Source organism: Platichthys flesus, chromosome 14 (genome assembly GCF_949316205.1).
Source record: "Platichthys flesus chromosome 14, fPlaFle2.1, whole genome shotgun sequence".
In the NCBI taxonomy this organism is placed as follows: domain Eukaryota; kingdom Metazoa; phylum Chordata; class Actinopteri; order Pleuronectiformes; family Pleuronectidae; genus Platichthys; species Platichthys flesus.
In genome coordinates this window covers 23406067-23426695 of record NC_084958.1, presented here as the reverse complement: position 1 = coordinate 23426695, position 20629 = coordinate 23406067, and the positions used below count along the sequence as shown (strand labels likewise).

General features: G+C 45.3%; 2 protein-coding genes across 2 annotated transcripts; both read right to left on the bottom strand.

The window, feature by feature from the left end:
- Positions 1-2072: 2072 nt before the first annotated feature.
- Positions 2073-16246, bottom strand: ranbp9 (RAN binding protein 9). The gene is made up of 14 exons (XM_062404732.1): positions 15626-16246; positions 13352-13463; positions 12249-12301; positions 10703-10870; positions 10289-10311; positions 8686-8870; positions 8005-8117; positions 7176-7284; positions 6847-7001; positions 6403-6556; positions 6054-6175; positions 5685-5836; positions 5070-5181; positions 2073-4869 (listed from the first exon to the last, which is right to left on the bottom strand). The coding sequence occupies exons 1-14, from the start codon at positions 15840-15842 to the stop codon at positions 4739-4741; spliced, it is 1806 nt and encodes a 601-aa protein (XP_062260716.1). The 5' UTR covers positions 15843-16246; the 3' UTR covers positions 2073-4738.
- A 1736-nt stretch (positions 16247-17982) lies between these two features.
- rnf182 (ring finger protein 182) lies at positions 17983-19523 on the bottom strand. Its single transcript, XM_062404741.1, has one exon. It carries the CDS (start codon positions 19346-19348, stop codon positions 18497-18499), a length of 852 nt encoding a protein of 283 aa, XP_062260725.1. The 5' UTR covers positions 19349-19523; the 3' UTR covers positions 17983-18496.
- Positions 19524-20629: the final 1106 nt, after the last annotated feature.

Genomic DNA, 20629 nt, shown 5'->3' with positions numbered 1-20629 from the left:
AGAAGCCAACATGGAGGGTACAATAACAAGTGAAGGAAGGAGCACAGGGAACAGTGAGAGTGGGTTTGTTCACTGTGCAGCTGCAGTTCCAGAGGAGACGAGTGAAGAGTTCTGCAAAAACATCAATTCAACAAACTGAGACGCTGAGCGGAAAACCCAGCTTTCTGCAGCCTTTAGAATGTTTAATGATAACTATGTTCTTCTTTTCCTGATTTAATAGATTATACGTTACATGCTTAGTTATTTGAGAAAATGGACGATTGACGGATTAGTAGCAAATTAGAGTTACTGTCCGGTGGTTTTACGCCTCTGCCGAGAGGTGCACTGCTGGATTTCTGACTCCACATTCATATCGTTTCATCTCTGAGTCAAAACAGTTGTTTGTACCAAAGCTGAAGAAATTCCTTCAAGGCAGTTTTTAGATATCGTGTTCACATGAAGGTGATGTTCCTCCAAACAACCCAATAATACGGTGGCCCTGAGAGCTCAACGAACAGCAACTTAAGAAAACACAAGCAAAGTAAGAAAACATCGTCATAAATTTCACAACACAACACAACACATTACAGAAACACGCAGCAAATAGACAAACATGCTGCAAATAGACAAACGCGCTGCAAATAGAGAAACGCGCAGCAAATAGACAAACGCACAGCAAGTAGAGGAGAAAACACAACGGAAGTGTTTCCAGAGGACAGCTAAAAGTGATGGACACTGCTGCCACAAAAACGTCCAATACGTCATACAAATTCGGTTCCACACAGGGTTCGGCAACCCGCGGCTCTTCGGCCCCTCTGCAGTGGCTGTACTGTACAGTGTTGTGCATATGTTTCGCGAACGCCCACTCCTGGTATTTCATGAGGGCCTGATACGATGATTTAAAAAATGTACTTGACGTTCACTCACGTTCATCCTTACGTTCACGTTAATAACATGAAAACTGATTCGTTAAGTTCAGCGTTTGCAAAACATATGAACACCACCGAACTGTACAGCCACTGCAGAGGGACCGAAGAGCTGCGTTCGGTTCCAGAGCCGCGGGTTGCCGAACCCTGTGTGGAACCAAATTTGTATGACGTATTGGACGTTTTTGTTGCAGCAGTGTCCATCACTTTTAGCTGTCCTCTGGAAACACTTCCGTTGGGTTTTCTCCTCTATTTGGAGCGCGTTTGTCTATTTGCAGCGCGTTTGTCTATTTGCAGGGCGTTTGTGTAATGTGTTGTGTTGTTGAATTGATGTTTTCTTACTTTGCTTGTGTTTTGTCAACTTGCATGTGTTTTCTTAAGGTGCTGTTCGTTGAGCTCTCAGGGCCACCGTACAATAACCTCATGACTGCACTTCCTCAGTTTGTCCAGCAGGGAACATGGACACGAAGAGGTTCTTCATGGTTCTACATTAAAAGGTTCAATTCATAGAATTCAGGGACATCTGGTGGTGAAGTGTGATGTTGCAGCTGAACAGCCCCCCCCCCCCCCCCCCCTTCCAAACATGAGATAGAACCTGTGGAAGCTTCTGTTATCACAGAAACTCAGGAAGTTTAGTTTGATGTAAATATAAAGGATATAATTTTAAAGTATTTTAATATAAATGACCCTTTCTAGGGTTAAGAGAACAATTTGTACAATTTAGATTAAACACACAAGTGAAAACATCACTTGAATTATTTCATATTCAGTTTCTGCCAATAGAACCGTTCACCTGAATCTTACACACTGGAGCTTACAATGAAACATAATCATGTCTGAAGTGAGTAGGACCCAAATATGAATAATGGCCATAAAGAAAATATTAATCTATCTAGTATTGGTTGGACGTTAACTTGTAGACGCTGCCTTGAACAAACAAGTGACAAGAATATTGAAGCTATTTGTTCATCGTAGTTGTATATTCTGTAGTTAGAGAAAGGTTATTAAATAGGCCCAGATATTACATCATCTACACAGAGCTCTTGTCTAAAAGTGTCTATACTTTGCAGGATTGTGTTTGGACTCCAGTATAAAAGCTGAGCTCTGCTGGTTTCAGAGGCGAGACGGACTTCAGCTCCAGGAGTCATGCAGCATCCACACAAGTGCTGTCATCATTTGTCATTTTTAATATAAATCTTTTCACCCTCACACAAATTGCACATTTCTTTCTCCAAATGGACGCACAGTCAGCAGTGGACAACTTGACATCTTCCGTGTTCACTGTGAACTGGCTAAAAGAAGGAGAAACAAAAAGAATAAAATAAAGAGACATCTAACTTGATCTTACCACCACTTTACTATGGCATGCATAGGTTTCAGACCTTACTCAGAAAGAGACAACAGACACTTTGTCTAAGAAAGTTTCTAAACGATGGTGGGACTGCTTGCGACTCGGGGAAGAAAAAGAAAACGAGTTTCCCTGCAACACAAACATCCAGCTGAGAAGTCGACTTCCTAAAGAGGTTGGTTCTTTCTTTTGAAAGCGTGCTGGCCGCAGTGCAGTTGATGATACTGAAGGGGGGGGGGGGAAGTGAAGGTCGGTTGGAGACACGTGAATTTGGCTCAGGATAGATTGAACATACTTCTGCTTCAACCAAGCACGGCACGGTGGCTGAGCGTTTACTGCTGTTGTGTCACAGAGAGAAGGTTGTCGGTTTTAATCCAATTTCAACTGGTGGGACGCGTTTTTCACACAAAAAAAAAAAAGAATTTAAATAAATGTTTTTGAAAGTGTTTCTGACATTTCAGGTCGTCCTTCATGTTTCTGATAAGTTTGGTTTAAACTCAGTATTTCATGATGCACTGGGACCAACTGACTCGTGCTCTCAACACAGCACCGTCCATCGCATTATGTTTTTCACTCCTTCAAATTGTTAATTTCTCCTTGAACTCCGTCTGTGTGTTGTTTTTAATGTCCCTGTGCAGAACCCGGAATCAACCTCTGTACGTGAATGAAACTGGAGACGGGAGGATCAGCTCCACCATCGCTCCTGCACAGGCTTCATGTCCTGGATGTATTTTATCTTCATTTCCAGACAGGTGGGAGAAAGTGGAGAAGCGTCTTTATTGGCGGTCTATGGTTGGAAGGGACTGAGGACAAACCAAAGACCTGGTTTATCAACGTTCAGTCTGTGACACAACAGGACCAGGGCTTCTCCAGTCAGGAGCTCATCCTTCTAAACAGAGGAGGAGGAACAAAGGGACATTGTGGCTCCCGAGTTCTTTGTGGGTTAAAAATTAGCGTAGACACTGATAAGAAAATAAAGATGAACAATGTTTGAATCTCGCCTGCTGGGCAGCCGGAGGCAACAAGGGGTCAGAGGGTCACAGGGTTCCTACACGAGGTTTCCATTTCCAATGATCCAGACTTTGTCCAGAGTTGTTCGAGGAATCTTTCAGACACATTTAGCAAAGCTGTAGTAAGAGAGATCACGTCGCAGCAAGCACCACCACCACAGCTGAAGGTAAAGATCTAAAACTCTTCTGAGAAAGTCTACTTTCCAACGTTTGACAGACCTGGAGAAGGTCAAAGGTTACATGTTCCCACCTGCAGAGGAACCCTGGAGGCCGGAGAATGGGAAACATGAAAACCAGCAGGCCATAGGGCTCACTGATGTCAGCACAAAGTTCTTTACTGGAAAAAGTTCCTTTCATTTGATAACTAAATATCTCACTCTATAGATAGAACTCCATTTTGTTAGAGTCGTATATAAACGTTAGCATGTACACACGCTGGTCACTGGTCATCGTGGAAGCGGGGGCTTTATTGTAAGAGGTCGGGGGAGTTTGCTCTTGCTGGCGCTCAACAAATATACTGTGAATGCAAGTAACAATAATTAATATAATGATAATTATAATAATGATAATGACACTCATCATCGTCTGCACGGTGCCTTGTAAACCTGGGAAAACTCAAAACAACACAAGAGCCAGGTAACTACACCTCCTCAGCCCCCCCCCCCCCCAAAAGAACAACAGAAGATTAAAAACAGGGAACACGAGTCGAGGCGGTTTCTCTCTCTGGCTTCTTCCAAGTCCCCGAGTCCATATGCGCCACATAAATGTCTGACCCGTGTCCTGAAGTCAGTGGGAGGTGGAGGGAGGTGAGGGGGTGAAGGGAGGGGGTGGGCTGTCTGTCACAGAGCCTGGGGGGGGGGGGCTATAGCTCCAGCTCCCAGAGAGCCTCTGTGGAGTCTGTTTGCGTGTGTGTGTGTGTGTGTCCTGACCTGGTGAGTCCTTCTTACTGGGACCACGCTAGAGGGCGGTCGGCCATGACGGTCACTCGCCTGATTTTCTGTATTTGTTCTTTTGTTTTTTTCCATTTACTTTTGACCGGGAGTCTGTCTGCCCCGGTCTGCTGCCCCCTGGTGGGTGGGGGCAGGGCATCTGCACGAGTTTGGCTCGTCGGATATTTTCAAGTTGGCTTCTCTTGTCCCTGTGTAGATGCAGGGCTGGAGGCGGGGCTTAGCAAGGCCAACCAAGGTGGAGGAGTAATTTCATATTAACGATGGAAAGAGATATAGTGTGTGTGTGTGGTTTGAATGTGGTGTGTGTGTTGGGAGGATCTGCCCAGAAGTTTCCACTGGTCCTCAATGGCGACTGGTAAAGGCAGAACAAGAAGCCGGTGACGTAGTTGATGTTCATCTACTTGTTATCGTGCGGAGGAGCGTCTCCTCAGCTAATATATGACTACAGGTGGAGGGAGACCTTTCTGGACAGGTCCTCAGAGCGTGTGTGTTTGTGTGTTTGTGTGTGCGCTCGTATGCACTAGGCTAATGCAAGTAATCGTCCACTGCGGCGAAGGCGCAGGAGCCACTGCCAGTCCGTGCCATGATGGTGAGGCACTGGGCTGCCTGACCCACGGCCTGGGCCAGAGGCGGCTGCTTGGGCAGGTTGTGAGTCTCTGGAGAGATGAGGAGGGAGAAGAGGAAGAAAAAGGTCAGAGCAACAGACGACAGAGACCAGAGGTGAGGATGCATCAGAACGTTTCAACCTCCCAGAGCTTGTTGGGCATTTAACAAACATCAAATGTTCAACAGACTTGTTGAGGCTACTCTGTGTTTCACTCATCTCTGTGTCGTCAAACTTGAAAAGCTGACCTACCTAATATTGCACTGTTGAGGGTGGAGCAGACCGGCTCTCTCTGAATGGCGTCCAGCTGGTAGCCGACTGGACTGTTCCACGGGTCGGAGTAGGCGAGGAGGCTGAACGCATCCTGCAGTAGGAAACAGAATGAAAAGATACTGATCACACAACAGAGGACTGCTCCTGCTCCACCAGTAGCTCCCACTGCCTTTCACACTCATTAACCACTCTGCAACAGGAAGTATCCTCCAGCGTCTACAGTAAGGCAGGACATGTCTGACAGATGACACTGTGGATTATGGGATATGTAGCATGAAATGTTCCTGCTCATGTTTAACAGTGCATCACTGAGTTCCCACGTAAAGAATTTAGCTGCAAATGCAGAAAATTCCATTTAAACTATATTTCTTCTAAATCTCAGATAAGTGTCTTGATAATAGTGCCACTACAATACCAACATCGTTGTTCTTCAACCTAAAAGCATGTTGTAGTAATTTTACAAGATTTTCTGTGAGTAATTTAAGTATTTAATCTTAAATATAAATGCCTGATGAATATGAGCAGAGGTTCATGAGCTTTCAAAAGACAAACAACGCGTTTATGCAGTGTGGGTCAAAAGGGTTTGTGTGTTACCTTCAGCATCTTCTTGTTAGTGGAGTTCTTGCCACACTCACGGCGGAGGTGTTCGCTCATGCTCTGGAGCTCCCTGCCGAAATGGATCATTCTCTCGATGGCTGCCTGGCTCCCCCCGCACAGCTGCCGCTTGGACTGAGCAGATTCCACTTCTGCAGAGCCACAGACAGTGAGACATGCAAGAAGGACAAGTTGAGAGAACGAATGATAAAGTACTTTTCTGACAGAGGAGAGGAAGACAGAAAACCTTAGAAACAAGCACAACTCCAAATCAACCAAGGTAGACATGTAATGAAAGGGTACCAGGGGTGTGTTGGCTTTATGTTAATGCTACACACACACACTCACACACTCACACACCCTACCCACCCATGTCTGCGTCACAGTCGTCCGGCTCCGCGGTGTGTTTAGAGCTGCCGTTGAGGAAACCGTTGGAGGAGGATTCTGTCACTCCGTTGGTGAAGTGGTCGACCTCCATGTCGATGTCATTGCTGTAGAAAATAAAGAGAGAGAATGTGTGAAGGTTCAAAGAAAGGACTTCCTCCTGAGTGGACGCTCACCAACACCTGGGACCTGCACCCATTGGACGGTACCGGCTGTCATCATGATAACTCCTACAGTTAATGCTTCTACTCCGAGACCACACCTCCACACAGAGGCAACAATCCAGCTTCATAAGCAGCCTAATGAAATAGTCGTTTTTTAGTGAGGCTCTGACCTGGTGACGGGCGGTTGACTGCGGCTCCCGTTGAGGCTGACATCGGCCGCCGGAGGGGTGGAGCCAGTGCTCGGGGGGCAGGGCTTATGACTGTGAGGTGAGGAGCTGTGGCTCTTACTAGACGTCACGCCATTACAGCAGTTGCTGTCAAACCCTTAAAAAAAGGAAAGAGTCATGAGAGACATGTTTAAAATAGAATAAAAAGATGGTGTTTTCTTTTTGTTTACATCTGTGTTTCAGTGTGATATTCAAGCTGTGTCCAAAACCTCTGGAATCAAACTGTATTTCTGCTGCATCTTTCTTTTTCCAGGAAAATATTACAAATGCCTTTCCAGGGGTTGTTAGCTGTTAGCTCGCTAGCGTCAGATGTACAGATGGGGTTTGTGCGTTTTGTTTGGAAACACACTAACGTGAACTCTGAAGCTATCATCATGTGGACTGTACCTGTGAGGTGCGGCTGGGAGCTGCTGGCTTTGTGGCTCGGGCTGCTGAAGGGTCTTGGGGAGCCGGGGTAACTGTCCTGAGACTTCGGGCTGCGACCTCCCAGACACCTCACCTCACTGTCCGTCCCATTCACCATCTCGATGAACTGTCTCACCCTGGGGACAGGGGGGGGGACAGGAAGAAAAGAAAGCCTTTTAAACCACATGTATCTGTCTCAATAAAGCCAAAGTCTGCAGTCCCCCCCGCCACACTAAGGATCAGCTGCATTCAGATGATCCAATAAGTTTTAAATCATTCAAACAAACATTCAAACTCAGCCTTGGTCGTACTTGAGCATGAAGAGCAGGTCTGGGTTCCTCTCCAGGAGGTTGGGATAGAGCTGCTGGGTGGTCTCGATGGCTTCGCCCATTCTACCGGACAACACCAGCTTCTGGATTTCTGCCAAGCAACAGTGAACACACGTTTACAGGACACATGACTGACACCGTGTTTCTTTACATTTACATTTCTTTGTATTCTTTGTTTTGTTACAGTAATATTCCTGTAATTAAATTATGCTTGTTTAATTCAGATTTTTAAGCATACAAAGTTAGATAATGGTCGCCTTCCAAAAATATTACTGCAAAAACAGTCCAACAACACTGCAGGTTGAGCTTCAGCAGTTTAACCGGTGTCCGGGAATTATTGCAGTAATAAAAAGTCACATTCCTTAGTTAGTACAAGAACTATCTGCATTATAGGTTTGGATTTTTCTTAGTTGAGCAAACTTGGATGTTTTTCTAAAAAACAATGCACCCGTCTCTTGCCTGTAAGTTGTAGTGGCTCCTAGTGTCAGATTTAAAATTCTGATAAAGTCCTGATTCCTAGCAGTAGCATCATTGAAGCCCTTTTCAGGCATGACCTCCAGAGCAGCAGCAGATTCTCAGGAGGTCTCAGGTGAGGAGTGGAGCAGGAAGCAGGAGGTGACACATTAATTCTGCTCCGGAGATCACATGTTCTGGTTCACAGCACAGCTCACATTGTCGCTTCCGGGGACTGTTAACTTTTGGAAACTCTGAAGAAATTCGGAAGGCTCTGACTCGGATATTTGCGTTCACACATCCAGCCCCTGCAGGTCTTAAAGCAGCTCTAGAGAAATGCCAGCACAGAATGACTCACTCTGTCGATTTTTGATGGAGGCCAGCTCCTCGTGTACGGCCTGGTCGGTGGATTTGGCAAAGGCTTCAGCTGTGGCACAATAGCTGTGGTGCACCAGGTAGGAAGCCACCATCCTAACAGGGCAAAACGTGGGAAAACACATCAAGTGATTAGACACAGGGGAAAAGGTAGAGCGCAGACATATCCCATGAGTTCCAGTGATTTCATGTAAACCATCAAACCATAGCATCCGCTCTGCCTCCTGGTGAAAGACAGGCTGATAGTTGATGTAACGTGTACAGCTTAGACACATCCTGTTTTAAATTCCAGGCCATGGGGTGACTTCACTTCACTCCTGCCTAAACCCCATTCCCCCATCAAAAGGAGATTAAATCCATTCAGAATAAGTAATCATGGCAACAGAGACCTAATCCCATCAGACCATAGCATGAAGTGAAACCCAGGCCCACAGTTTTCACTTCTGGATCCGGGCTCCTGCTCTCTAGTGGAGAAGCGATCCATTTGGGCCCAGTTTGTACCGCAGTGCAGCCCCAAGTCTGTTTTAATATAACTATTTCAATAATACTAAGACTAAATTAAAATCAGTCATATAGTGATATAACTGCTTGTGTCGTCATATAAACCCTGTTATTTCTAGAGGAATGTGTATTTTTTACAGGTTAATTTTTCCGATCCTCTTACTTCTGGATCATGGACTGCCACTCGCCCTCGCGCTCCCCGATGGGGAAGCGGTCGATCTGGGCCTGGATCTTCGTCCTCCACTCTCGCATGTAGTCCTCGATGTCGAACACAAAGGGGTGTTGGCCGAAGTTTGCATCAACCACCTCCCCTGGAGTCTGAAGGCCCACGGTCGGGTACAAGTTTGGCTGCAACAAAGAGAGAGAGTCGTGAGCTGTGTCGATGGAAGGAAGTGGAGATGGGGAAAGAAATGAAATTCTCAGAAGTTAATCTTTTGTCTAGATTGACCCCATAAAACTTAACTTGACCTATCAAGATGATCAATGCAGAGCTTTGCTCATCAGAACCAATGACTCAGTGATTATATTATCACGTGCTGCGATTTCTGAAACACTGGCCTGCTCCACTTTGGCATTCAGTTCCCAATCTAAGTTTTTGTGGAGCCCCCAGTCTCTACAACCTCCAATCAGCAGAGATGGAAACATGACACCAGGGTGGATGCATCAAATTCTGTCAAGAGTTTGACAGAAAGTCAAACTCTTCCACTGGCAATGGGAAACGAGTCCGTGGACTTGTTGCAGGATTACTGCTTAAAATACAGATCACAAAAACATGCATACACTCATGTTAGTGTGTTTCCAGTTTTAGAACCCATGTGTCTAAAAGTTGCCTCTGTCACGGTCCAACAAGGTCAGCTGAGCCGAGGTGACGCACTGCACAGCGCTGGAGGAACACGAGTGTCTGGCTCCCAGTCAAGCCCGGGCTCAATGGATTATTGTTGTGGTTAAGACTCTTATTTTCTTCTCCTTTCAACAGCCGGCCCTGCTCTCATTTGTTCCTCAGCAAGAAGGGAGGGGAATAACTTTAAAAACAGGTATCTCCCTCACATTCTCACGAGGTCAATCCATAGATGCATCCCACTGGAGTTAATGTCCATTTGGTCTGGAAGTTGTTTACACAATGAAGCACGAGAGCGAGACTCAGAATCTGACAATGACCAACAACAACACAACGCAGCACAAGTGACGCAAACCATCGGGCAGACACAGAAACAAAAGCTTTAAGATTCAGGTTCCTAACGAGATGAATCTCTCTTGAATAAATATCATACATAAGATTTGGTACAGGATATATGTAACCAGCTTGGTGAACAGAATGGGACGGTTATGTTACTGTGCAGAATGTCTATGAATGCAGCAGTGAGACTTAACCAGTGAAACCAGAACAATGAGCTGAGAGATGCTATGAAGCTCCATAGAGTTGTAATAATTCAGTGGGTTTGTCAAATTGAGGGGGCCCACTGATGATTTCCACCAGTTCCACACGTTCATGTTTGTTTTTCGGGGTATTACTATACAACCTGTGGATTATCTCACTCATGACTTAATTGAGCTTTTTCAAGTCAGTGTTTTAATAAGAGCCTTGTAAATATGTTTTTACACGTTTAACTCCAGCCACCAATCCATTTAGCATAGTGTAAATATTTTGACGGCAGTAGATATTCCGGAGCACATGAAACATTTATTTTCTATAAATAGCCCCATGTCCTACAGGCCTGATTAATTATGGAAACTGACTTCACAACACAGAACATGTGGGTACTCACTGGTAGGTCTGTGAAGGCAATACCTGTTGAGGAAGAAAAGCAAAGTCAGCTGGGATACATTATTTACACATGAATCCAGATCCACTTCCTCCTTTGATTCAATCTTTCCATAACACAAAAAGGTCCTTGTTTTTCTCTCACTTTGCATGACTGTGCAAAAACTGTTGCAACTGTTGATCTAAACCGAATTAATGAAATAACAATTTTCAGAATTTCAGAAATATCCTGCATCTTCTTTGTTGTTGGTTTATAAGATCAGTTAGATACAATTCAGTCATAAGAAATATGGACAATATGGACAAGGACTAAGTGTAAACATCCCATTCCAAGATTTGTTTATTGTGTACCTTGTTGCTTAACACCTTTCCATAGGTTAGTAAACAGGTCCATACACGATCATATCGGGTCTCTTACCTAGGCTGTGGCCGTTCTTTGTGTAGAAGCACGTGTTGTTGATGAGGTTAACGCAGCAGCCAATCACGTCGCCTGTTGTAAACGTGGGTCCGTAAGGTTGACCAGTGCCGGACGAGCAGAAGGAGTGTCCATCATCTCCGTGGTAGCCATACGAGTGCTTGTCCCAACCTGAGGGATGCGAATGCAAAAGTAAAGTATGAGGACTATGAAAATTACAAACGTTTCATTCTGAAGCCTTTGTGGCCGTTACCAAATCTACACTTGTTGTGAACAAGCGACAATCTAGAGCTGCGTTTTTTCTGTGTGTGAAAGAGAAAGTCCTCGACATCAGTGGATTGTTTCCCTTCAAACTCCACAAAACTATAGTTTGTGTTGCTTTGCCTTTTAAAACTTCACCACTTCATGACCAGTAACCACAACAGCACCTGAATATGAGCCATCAAACAGAAACCTGCAGGGGCTCCATGCTTCATTCTTTAGGAACTGAACCAGTAAATGTTTATCTCTCACTGTGCTGCACAGCCACACTGAGATTTGGGAGATTTCCTTAGTTTGATCTTCATTTCTGTTGAATCCATCACCTACAGACTGCAGAACATTTGTTTCTCTAGACCTGACTTGAGAGAAATCCAATATTTATCTGTCGGTGTGTTGAGAGCTTTTGTCCGGTCGTTGTTTCAAAGAGAGGAGAAGAAGAAACAGCCTCTGCTGCAGCCTGGAGGCCTCGGGAAGCTTCTGACGTTACACACCAATGGCAGCATGTTTCTGCTGAGCTGCAGAATTAATCCTGATGTTGCCACATTCATCAGTGGGAGAAAACACTCAACTATGCAGCCTGGCATCAGTCCCTCACAATGAGTGGATTTTCATTAGCCATCAATCTGTGTGCAGTCTGCTCTGGGCCTCCTGTTATCTTTGGATAGAGAGCCTGGAGCTTCAGGGTGGGTCCAGTTCTCAGACTGGTGAAGGGGTGTCAGGCTCCTGTTCGCCCTGATAACCCAGTAGAGCACTGGGCTGACGTAGTCCCGAGGCCTCTTAATGGAAAAGTGCCATGGTAAAGTGGTGGCAGAAGCGTTTTCATATTGGTTGCACTACACTTCTGAAAATGTGGTTACACCTGAAATATCTATATGTTGTGGGAGTAATGACATTTTTGTATTCCTCTCATCCAAATTAAACCACATCAACCAGGAAAACCTTTGTCCACAACAGAAGAAATCATTTTCGGTGCACACACAAACTGATCTGAATAATCAGACATAAATCAGTGACAATAGCTTGAAATAAGATGCTTTACTAGCTCAATGTTTAACCACAACCCTCTGCAGATGTCCTTCAATATGCTACAATACATCCATGCTATAACTATGGAAGGATTAAGAAAACTTTATACCTCGTTCCCAGATACAAATGACACCCACACAAAGGCATAAGAATGCTGGTATTATAAAATAGCAGACACAGACAGTGATGCAAACACACCACACCCAAAGGCAGCAGCTACAAACACAGACACGACACGGACGCACACAAAGCGTTGTCTTACCGGGCAGTCTGTTCATGTTCACACCCTGAGCTGAGAGGCCGATGCCCATGTACCTGAGGGAAAGAGGTGAGAGTTCATATGAAAGACTGGAGGGTGAGGAGTCAGTGAGCAGCCACCGAGTGTGCCCTGCTGATAATCATCACAAAGACCTCAACATCTCCCATATCGGACTGTACAGCTACACAATCAGTGCGTGAGGTTGTAATACTCAGTTAATGCAAAAAAGAACAAGTGGCATAGATGGAAAAGATGCAAAACATAAGTGTGAACATGCTAATAACAATTTGCATGTAATATTATTTTCTGGGAACTTGTGGCTGTTGAACTTTCAGACGAGGCCTTTTCGATGAGGGAATACAACTTGGCTTCTATCGCTTTGAAGATTCAAATTATTCTTTTATTTAAGTAATTTTAAGTCGCAGCAAAGAATCCAAAGGACTGATAGCGTCACAACATGGCAGCAAACACATTGAATAGTTCAGTATGAACAGTTATAGTTGAGTAGCTAATATTTGATCTGCTACAAAAACAATCTGATCAGCGCCTCAAAGTCATTGATTGAAAAGACAGCTTCTGAAAGTCAAGTCGAAGCATCTGAATCGCCCCCTGGTGGCCGGCTGCAGGTTAGGTCTCAAACCCTCCTCCATGTTAGTGAAATTGTATATGGATCAAAACTTCAAAGTATATTTAAGCCTCAGTTTTGTACAACAGGAGGAATCGGAGATGTGTTATCCATCTTTATTTACAGCATATGGTCCAAATGTATAATGACTACAATAAATGGCTTTAGATTTAACTTAGTCAAAATCCTGATGCAAAGTGTAAATGTTCATCTCAAGAAGGGATGACCCAAATGCTTTAGAATGACAGACTTAAAAGAGTATATACGAATCTATGTTTATATTATTATAAAATGCATAAAAACGAGTGTGTTCATTAGGAAACAGTGGTGGGACACAAATAACACTGGAGATCATCCCAATTCCATTGCAATCAATTTAACAGTTGAAGAGATATTTTACTTTGGACCAAAGTGTTGGAGAAACTGTCCGGACGAACATGTTGAAGGGAAAATGGAATTGATTTTTGTTTATGGTCCTTACCCATCTCGGCCTTTACTGATGATCTTCACCTCGAAGTAGTAGACCCCGCAGGCGGCTGGGATGGGATGAGTGGCGCGTACAGACGCTGCATCTTTAGGAGTTTTGCCATGACCTGAAGTTGAGGGTAAAACATAAAAAGGTGTGAGCAGTGGGGTGGGGTTAATGCAAATGCATACTGGATCTTTATCTTATTATGAAGGGATGGAAATGCTGACAGTGAAGACAGGCTAACACTTCTCAGCAGCCAAAGAGACCGATGACACCAGGTCAGATTGGATTGTCCGAGTTGAGGATCAGGGGGCGTGTTCTTGATCATTTTTTTCCGACTTTCTTTAACATTGTAAGAAAGAACGCTTTTCAAAATTTGTTATAATTCATATTCAGAATAACTCATTGATTTAGATAAAAGGAATCAAATCTGGCAGGTGTGGGAAACTGATATCTATGAGTGTGTGAAATCTGGTGCAGCTTGATTGGATTGACCCGGGCTGTAGGGTCTTAGCAGAGGTTTGCACTCTAGTTTTCTTTTTGATTACAAAAAATAATCAAATCAGCTAAAAAAAATTTAAATCTCAACTGAGAGGCTGGTTTAACAAAATTCTATCACAATATTTTTCCTAAATTTGTTTTAATTTATTTTATGTGCTCACCAGACATCTGATTTCCAGGAGCAGGTTTGAATAATGATCAGGATGTGAGATGAGATTAAAACGTTTTACCTCCATTTTACATCTGTTGACAAAATGGTTGCTAGATGAATACATTAAACTGCAGAAGATACAGATAATACAGTATCAGTCATGGGGCCTGTAATTAAAATACTCAAATCAATAAGAGGCAAGTGAAAATTAAGAACCAAAATTGCTTGTGTCAAACCATGATTAGTCAACTAGTTGTTTATAGCGCACGTTAAGATGCACATCCTTGTAGTCAGAGAAATCAGAAGATTCCCAATTACCTGCAGGAATAAGATAAGGCACATTTCTGTTTTGCTTTTTTAAAACTGATATCGTGAACGCTGCATTGGGGCAGTTGTTGAGACTCTAATGACATTTTCATGAAAGTTTGCTCCATTATTCAGTGGCAACTATTTTTTGGTAGTTTGTCCGTCCTCTCGATGAGGATTAAGAACAGAGGATATCGCACCTTGTTAAACCCTGTGATGCAAATTGTGATTTGTGTACACGTGCTATTATAGTAACATTTTAGGGTTAGACTTCATTACAATTTCCAGAGCACAACATAATATATTGTAAAGTCTTCTTGTGCCGCCACTACTTATAAACCCAAGGTTTTTCAGGGCAACAACATGCAGTCTTAATTAATTAACTAGCAGTATTCTGCATGTAAAACGGATTCGAACCAATGATCAAATCTCTAAAATAGACGCTAGACAATGAAATAATCATTAAAGCTCTCGTACTCTGCTCCAGCAAAGCAGTACATTACTGATAACTGTGGATAAGCAAAGATGAAAGAGTTCACCTCATTTCAAATCAGTATGCCAACATGCCAGGACATTTGACATAATGAAGCATATTTAATTACAACTTCTATTTTCTGCTCAACACATCACTCCTCATGCTCCTGGTTGGATCTTAGTTCTCAGCATCTGCACACCTGCTCTCAGACACCCAGGTGAATGTGTTGTACAAATACACACAAGCAGCAACGAGGTGTAATGTGTGTAGAGAGCCGGAGCAGAGGAACACACCCAGGAAGCAGAGGTTTATTTGACATTAGGCTTTTTTACAGGCCTGCGCCAAAACCCGCTGGAAGCCACTAGTCAGCCCTGCACGTCCCAGTAGAACAGACACTAAAGCCCGGACTCCACCAGTAACCAGCCTGTCATCCACCACCACTTCCCCCACAGCCGGTCCACTGGTCTGGGTAACTCGGGCTAACCTGATATGAGACTCTGGGCTCTCCTGTCATTTAACACCACCCAGTGATGCTACATTAGCCAGCAGAGGCTAGCTGCTCACAGGATTATATAGTGTTGACTCATGTCAGCTCGCTTTACAGAGGACGCCACTGTCACGGGTGTTTTTGTTACGCAGAGGGAAGCTAGCGAGCTCGCGGGACCGGATGCACCTCGCCAGCTGGTCGGGCTGGCAAGATGTCCTCTGCCGTGTTGTTGATCGAGCCGCTAGCATAGCCCACTTTGTTTTTAGCCACAACGGCCAGCTGCCTATGTTCCGCTAGCGGCCAGGCTAAGCTAATGTTAGCAGCAGCCTCGGGTCGGACAAAGTGCCGCGGGTCTCCGGGACGAACCTTTGTAGTGCACCCGTAGGTTGTTCTGGGAGAGACCGATGTAGCTGAACTTGTCCTTCGGGCTCCAGGAGCGAGGCAGCGGGGTCTCGGTCTCGTTGACGGCGGGGTAGAGCCGTCGGAGTCGCTGGTTGAGCTCCTTTTCCTGCTCGTTCAGAGCCGCGTCTCCGTGGACGACAACCGACATGAGGAAGCCACAGCCCGACGACTGTCCAGACATGGCGACGACACGAGTGTCAGTAGAAAGAAGCCACTCGTGTCAGTCACTGTCAAGTTTGTTAAGGAGGAGGAGGAGGGGGGGTGTAGCTAAGCTAGCTAGCAGGCTAAGCTAACTGGCTTCGCTCGTCGTAGAGGGGCAGCCAGAGCTAGTTAGCCGAGTAGCTAACCTGGCTAACGCGATGAGCTTGGCCAGCACGGGCAGAGCGATCGCCGACACGGCTCAGGCGGACGCTAGCTGGCACCGGGCGGAGACGGTCTGCGGCCCCGGAGCCGGGGAGGAGGTGCGAGAGAAGGAGGTGCGAGGAGGAGACGCGTGTCGCCGCGGTGCGCAGGGAGAGAAGTGACGTTAGGACGCAGCTGCTCCGCTAGCTTCGCTCTTTTGTTTGTTGTCTGAGCTTGATCCGCGAATCTCATTGGACGACAGCGACTCCACTCACTTCCTGTGGGACTGTGAAGTAAACACACAGAGTGAGCAGAGGACTCATCTTCATCATCAACATCTTCATTATCATCTTCATCAATATCATCATCTTCATCAGTATCATCTTCATTATTATCATCATCTTCATCAGTATCGTCATCTTCATTATCATCATCATCTTCATCAGTATCATCATCTTCATTATCATCATCATCATCTTCATGATCTTCATCAGTTTCATCATCTTCTTCATCATTATTATATATTCATCTTCATCAGTATCTTCTTCAATGTCATTTTCATGATCTTCATCAGTATCATCCTGTTCTTCATCTTCATCTTCATCCGTATCTTCATCTTCTTCATCCGCATCATTATTATATTCATCATCTTCATCATCATTTTTATATTCATCATCATCATCATCATCATCATCAGTATCAGTTTGATGTCTTCTGGACTGCAGGGGGCGCTCCTGAAGACCTTCTGTGAGTGTGTGGTCAGCCATCTTGTTTGGCGTGGTCCCCCTGACCGTCCTGGGACGCCTCCTCACAAACACATTCAATTCTGAACTTCTGTGAAAGTTTTGGACTCACTGTGGAAACATGAACACTTGAACTTCGGTGTGATAAGAACAACCTGAAATGGCAGAACCCCCCCCCCCCCCACACACACACACACACACTAACATTGAGAAGGTTGGATTTATGACCCATGCTGCTGCCGGTTGTCTTTCGTAACACACAGTGTCATTACGTGCTACTACCTAAACACAAAGACGCCTTCAAACGGTCACCTTCTGTAGTTCTTGCTTCCAGCAGCTCCGATCAGACACTTTTCAGTTTGGCCTCTGAACGTCCCTCACACCGACATGTGGGAGCTGCTTCACTGAAAAGGAATCTGAAGGGCTGTTGGGAAGCACTTGCTCAGATTCAGATGAAGAGTCCCCTGGAAAACAGAGACGGTCGAAGGCCTGGAGTGTTTATCATCAGCAGGACGTGTGTTGTAGAACAGGACAGACTGGGCCGGGAACAGATCTCAGACCAGACGCTGAAGCAGCACTGAAAACAATAACTCAATGTCGCTTCAGTCCAGGATCCAAACCCAAAAGGTAGACAGAGCATCCAATGAAGTACTTGAGTTACTTATACTTCTTTACTTAAGTATGTACATTTCTACTCTGCTAAATCATGGGTTGAGGTGAGGGGTCATCAGATGCAACATGACACTTCACCACTAGATGTCACTAGCTCCTACACACCTGAACCTTTAAAAAAGCACTATTACATTAGTTTAGCTTACACATCCAATCAAATCATGAACTAATGCTTCCGGGGCCAACAGCTGATTTTGGACCTGGTCTCATTTGACTTTCCCATTCCTCTCCCAAACACTCCTGCAGCTTCTCTATCACCCTCTGACTCAACAGCCTGAGCTGATTTGAATGAAGAAACTGATATAAAGTCTTTGAGTGAAGGTGGGAGGCCAGAGGAGAGCTATTACAGCGCCCCCTGGTGGTTTCAGGCTCATCAGGAAGCTCCCTCATTAATCACAGGATTCACTTACATCTCTGAACATTACGGACAAGTTGACTGACACCTAAACAAGGAACAGTCACCTAGAACAAAGTACACTTATATTTGTATTTACCCAGTTTAATTCAGGATCACACAAATGTACATATACATATTTATATTCATAATTCTTTCAACTGATTCTGTCTTTTTGGTGCATTTTTTGCAGGATCATCCTGCTGCTGATTTCAAGAACTCTCAGGACTCTGCAATAGTTGAGTTCACATTTGACGCATTATGGCCGTGACACAATCTGAAAAGGACGAGGACCACTGTTAGATAACAAATTAGATCCACTGGAGTCGGAGGCAGATATTACTGACACAATCTGCCAGTTTCTCACTGCAGCAGTATTGTGCATAATATTTAGCAGGTGCTTCCAGAATCTGCTAAATCTGTGAGCTCCACTGGGTAATTAGTCTGTCAAGTTAAACAAATGCACAAATTAACATATATAATAATGAAAAGCCCACAACTGTGAGCTTCCTCTGTGATGTACATGATTCTGTTGCTTTCTTCTCACATAAAAAAGGATAATTTTCCTGCCAATGAAGTCAACGCTCACATGGCCAGTTACACAGTAACATCCCCATTAGTGAATTCCTGACATCTATTGTGAAGCATATTCAAAGCCAGCCATGGCCCATTCATCTGCTCCCATTATGGTGGCATGCAGTCCCAGAACTCATGGCAGATACACTGGCAGAATCCATAGACCATGATCATGACGAGGCTGGCAGGAACCAGGCTCAGCAGCAGCACGCCGAGCGAAGTCCTCTGCATGATGAGCAGGTACACCCCCAGGGGCAGCGAGCTGAAGTACAGCAGCCCCAGCACCCACACCAGTGCCCTGGCGGATGTCTGGCACAGGAGGGATGCACAGTTCCACACCGTCCACCTCTGCGTGATGGACGCCATGGAGTCCAGACTGGACGAGCGGTAGCTCCGGCTTGATGTGTGTGATCCATGTGGCTGCTGGTGGAGATCCTGGTTTGAGGCAGGGGCTGGCGGAGGTTCCAGTATGGTGATGACGACAAAGTTAGGGGAGCTCCGGATGGAGGAGTACGTAGTGGCGGAGGAGGAAGGGGAAGGGGACATCACTGGTGCGTTGCTGCCCATCAGCGAGTTCAAGCGCCTTGGGCTGAGGAGCAGCTCCGTGGTCGACTCCTGGTGGAACTGGAGGTTCCTCTGATTCCTGCTGTGGAGAGACAGTGCTGCCACCAGGTTGCAGTCATCTGGCAAACTGCTCACGGCCTCCCCGGGAAGTCTGGTGATGTAGCGGCAGAACGGGCACACTACCACGTTGGGGGGCGACTCACCCAGATCCAGGATCTTAGCGAGGCACTTAGCGCACAGGCGGTGGCAGCACTCGAGCAGCTTGGGCCTGCGACTCCTGAGATTGTACGCCCAATAGCAGATCTTACACTCCAGCTCCTCCGGGCTCAGTAGGTCCGTGTGGCCACATCCACGACCACCACCACCATCCTCTGTGCTTTGCGGCTCAATCATCATCCTGCCACCAACGTTCTCCTGCCTCGAGATCAGAAAAGAGGTCCGACCAAGAGCTCACAGGCAAGAGCACCAACGGACATGGAGAGTTTCCCATAGATGGAGACAGTGATGAGGATCCACTCCACTGAGGCTGTGGGGTTCACTGTGGCTGTCCAGCAGGCTCCTGTAGTGTGTGTGTGTGTGTCTGTGAGAGAGAGAGAGAGAGAGAGAGAGAGAGAGAGAGATTGATTTGTGAGTGAATGTGGCCAGCACCTCACAAGCGGGCCCGGGCCTCTGGGGTTTGCCTGCCTCCGAGCCGTTGGGGTAACTGGGCTTCGTTTGGGTTTCATGGGCCGCACGAGAAAAAAGAGAGAAAGTGAGAGAGACGGAAAGAAAGACTCAGAGAGACAGGAGGGGGGAGGGGGGGGCGGTGAGAAAAGGGAGAGAGATAACTGTTAACACAGCATTAGAAGAGAACAAACAGAGGCGAAGGGACAACAAAGCAGAGCCTGTGCAAACCAGAGCTGGAATTTTCTAGCTTAATCTTTTGTTGCTCGGTGAAATTCGGTCCAATTAGTGTCTCACACACACACACATACACACACACACACACACACACACACACACAGGGTCTTATTGATCTTTTAAAAATATACAGTTAATACAAGAGTCAATAGTTTTACAATGATAATACATATATTAAACACTTATATGTATGATATCAAAGATACTGATGAACCACCACTAGAGAAACACATTAAAGTGTTTATTCACACTAAGTTTTGTACACGGCTCTTTTTCTCAAGTGTTCATGTTTCTGATCAGTTTGGTTTTAATCAGTTATTTGATCATTAAAAAAATGATGAAAAGTCATGATTGACAGCTGTGACTGGCTCGTGATTGGTCAATCATGTGTATGGGCGGGACCCCGATTGCAACTGCCCAGACTCTGGCTCCAAAGGCACAAGATGGAAGCGTTCACATCGGAGATATTTGACCTCCACGTCTGGATGGTGGGAGGAAGTGGAGACGACTCATCCACCTTCATTTACAATCTGTGGTTTGCGTGTATTGTAAAAAAGATTGAGTTTTCATAAATGGGTGTACTGACAAATATCTTCATTGATTAATGACGTTGTGTTGCATTTGTCAGTTCTGTTTAGATCTGCAGCAAGTGATGTTTGACCTTTAGGGGCAGAGGCCTTGCCCTGATCTACTCATAAAGCGCTGCAAACACAATCACCAGGAAAACAGGACAACAACATTCCCCTCATGTTTGTGTCTATTTGACAAACAGGAGTC

Excerpts from the sequence above, each read along its gene's own strand:
- ranbp9 (XM_062404732.1), bottom strand. The coding sequence starts at position 15,842 with ATGTCTGGACAGTCGTCGGGCTGTGGCTTCCTCATGTCGGTTGTCGTC. Across the intron at positions 5,837-6,053 it reads CGACTGTGACGCAGACATGG|AAGTGGAATCTGCTCAGTCC; the intron begins GTGGGTAGGGTG and ends GTGGCTCTGCAG. Across the intron at positions 5,182-5,684 it reads CTAACAAGAAGATGCTGAAG|GATGCGTTCAGCCTCCTCGC; the intron begins GTAACACACAAA and ends TTCCTACTGCAG.
- rnf182 (XM_062404741.1), bottom strand. The coding sequence starts at position 19,348 with ATGATGATTGAGCCGCAAAGCACAGAGGATGGTGGTGGTGGTCGTGGA.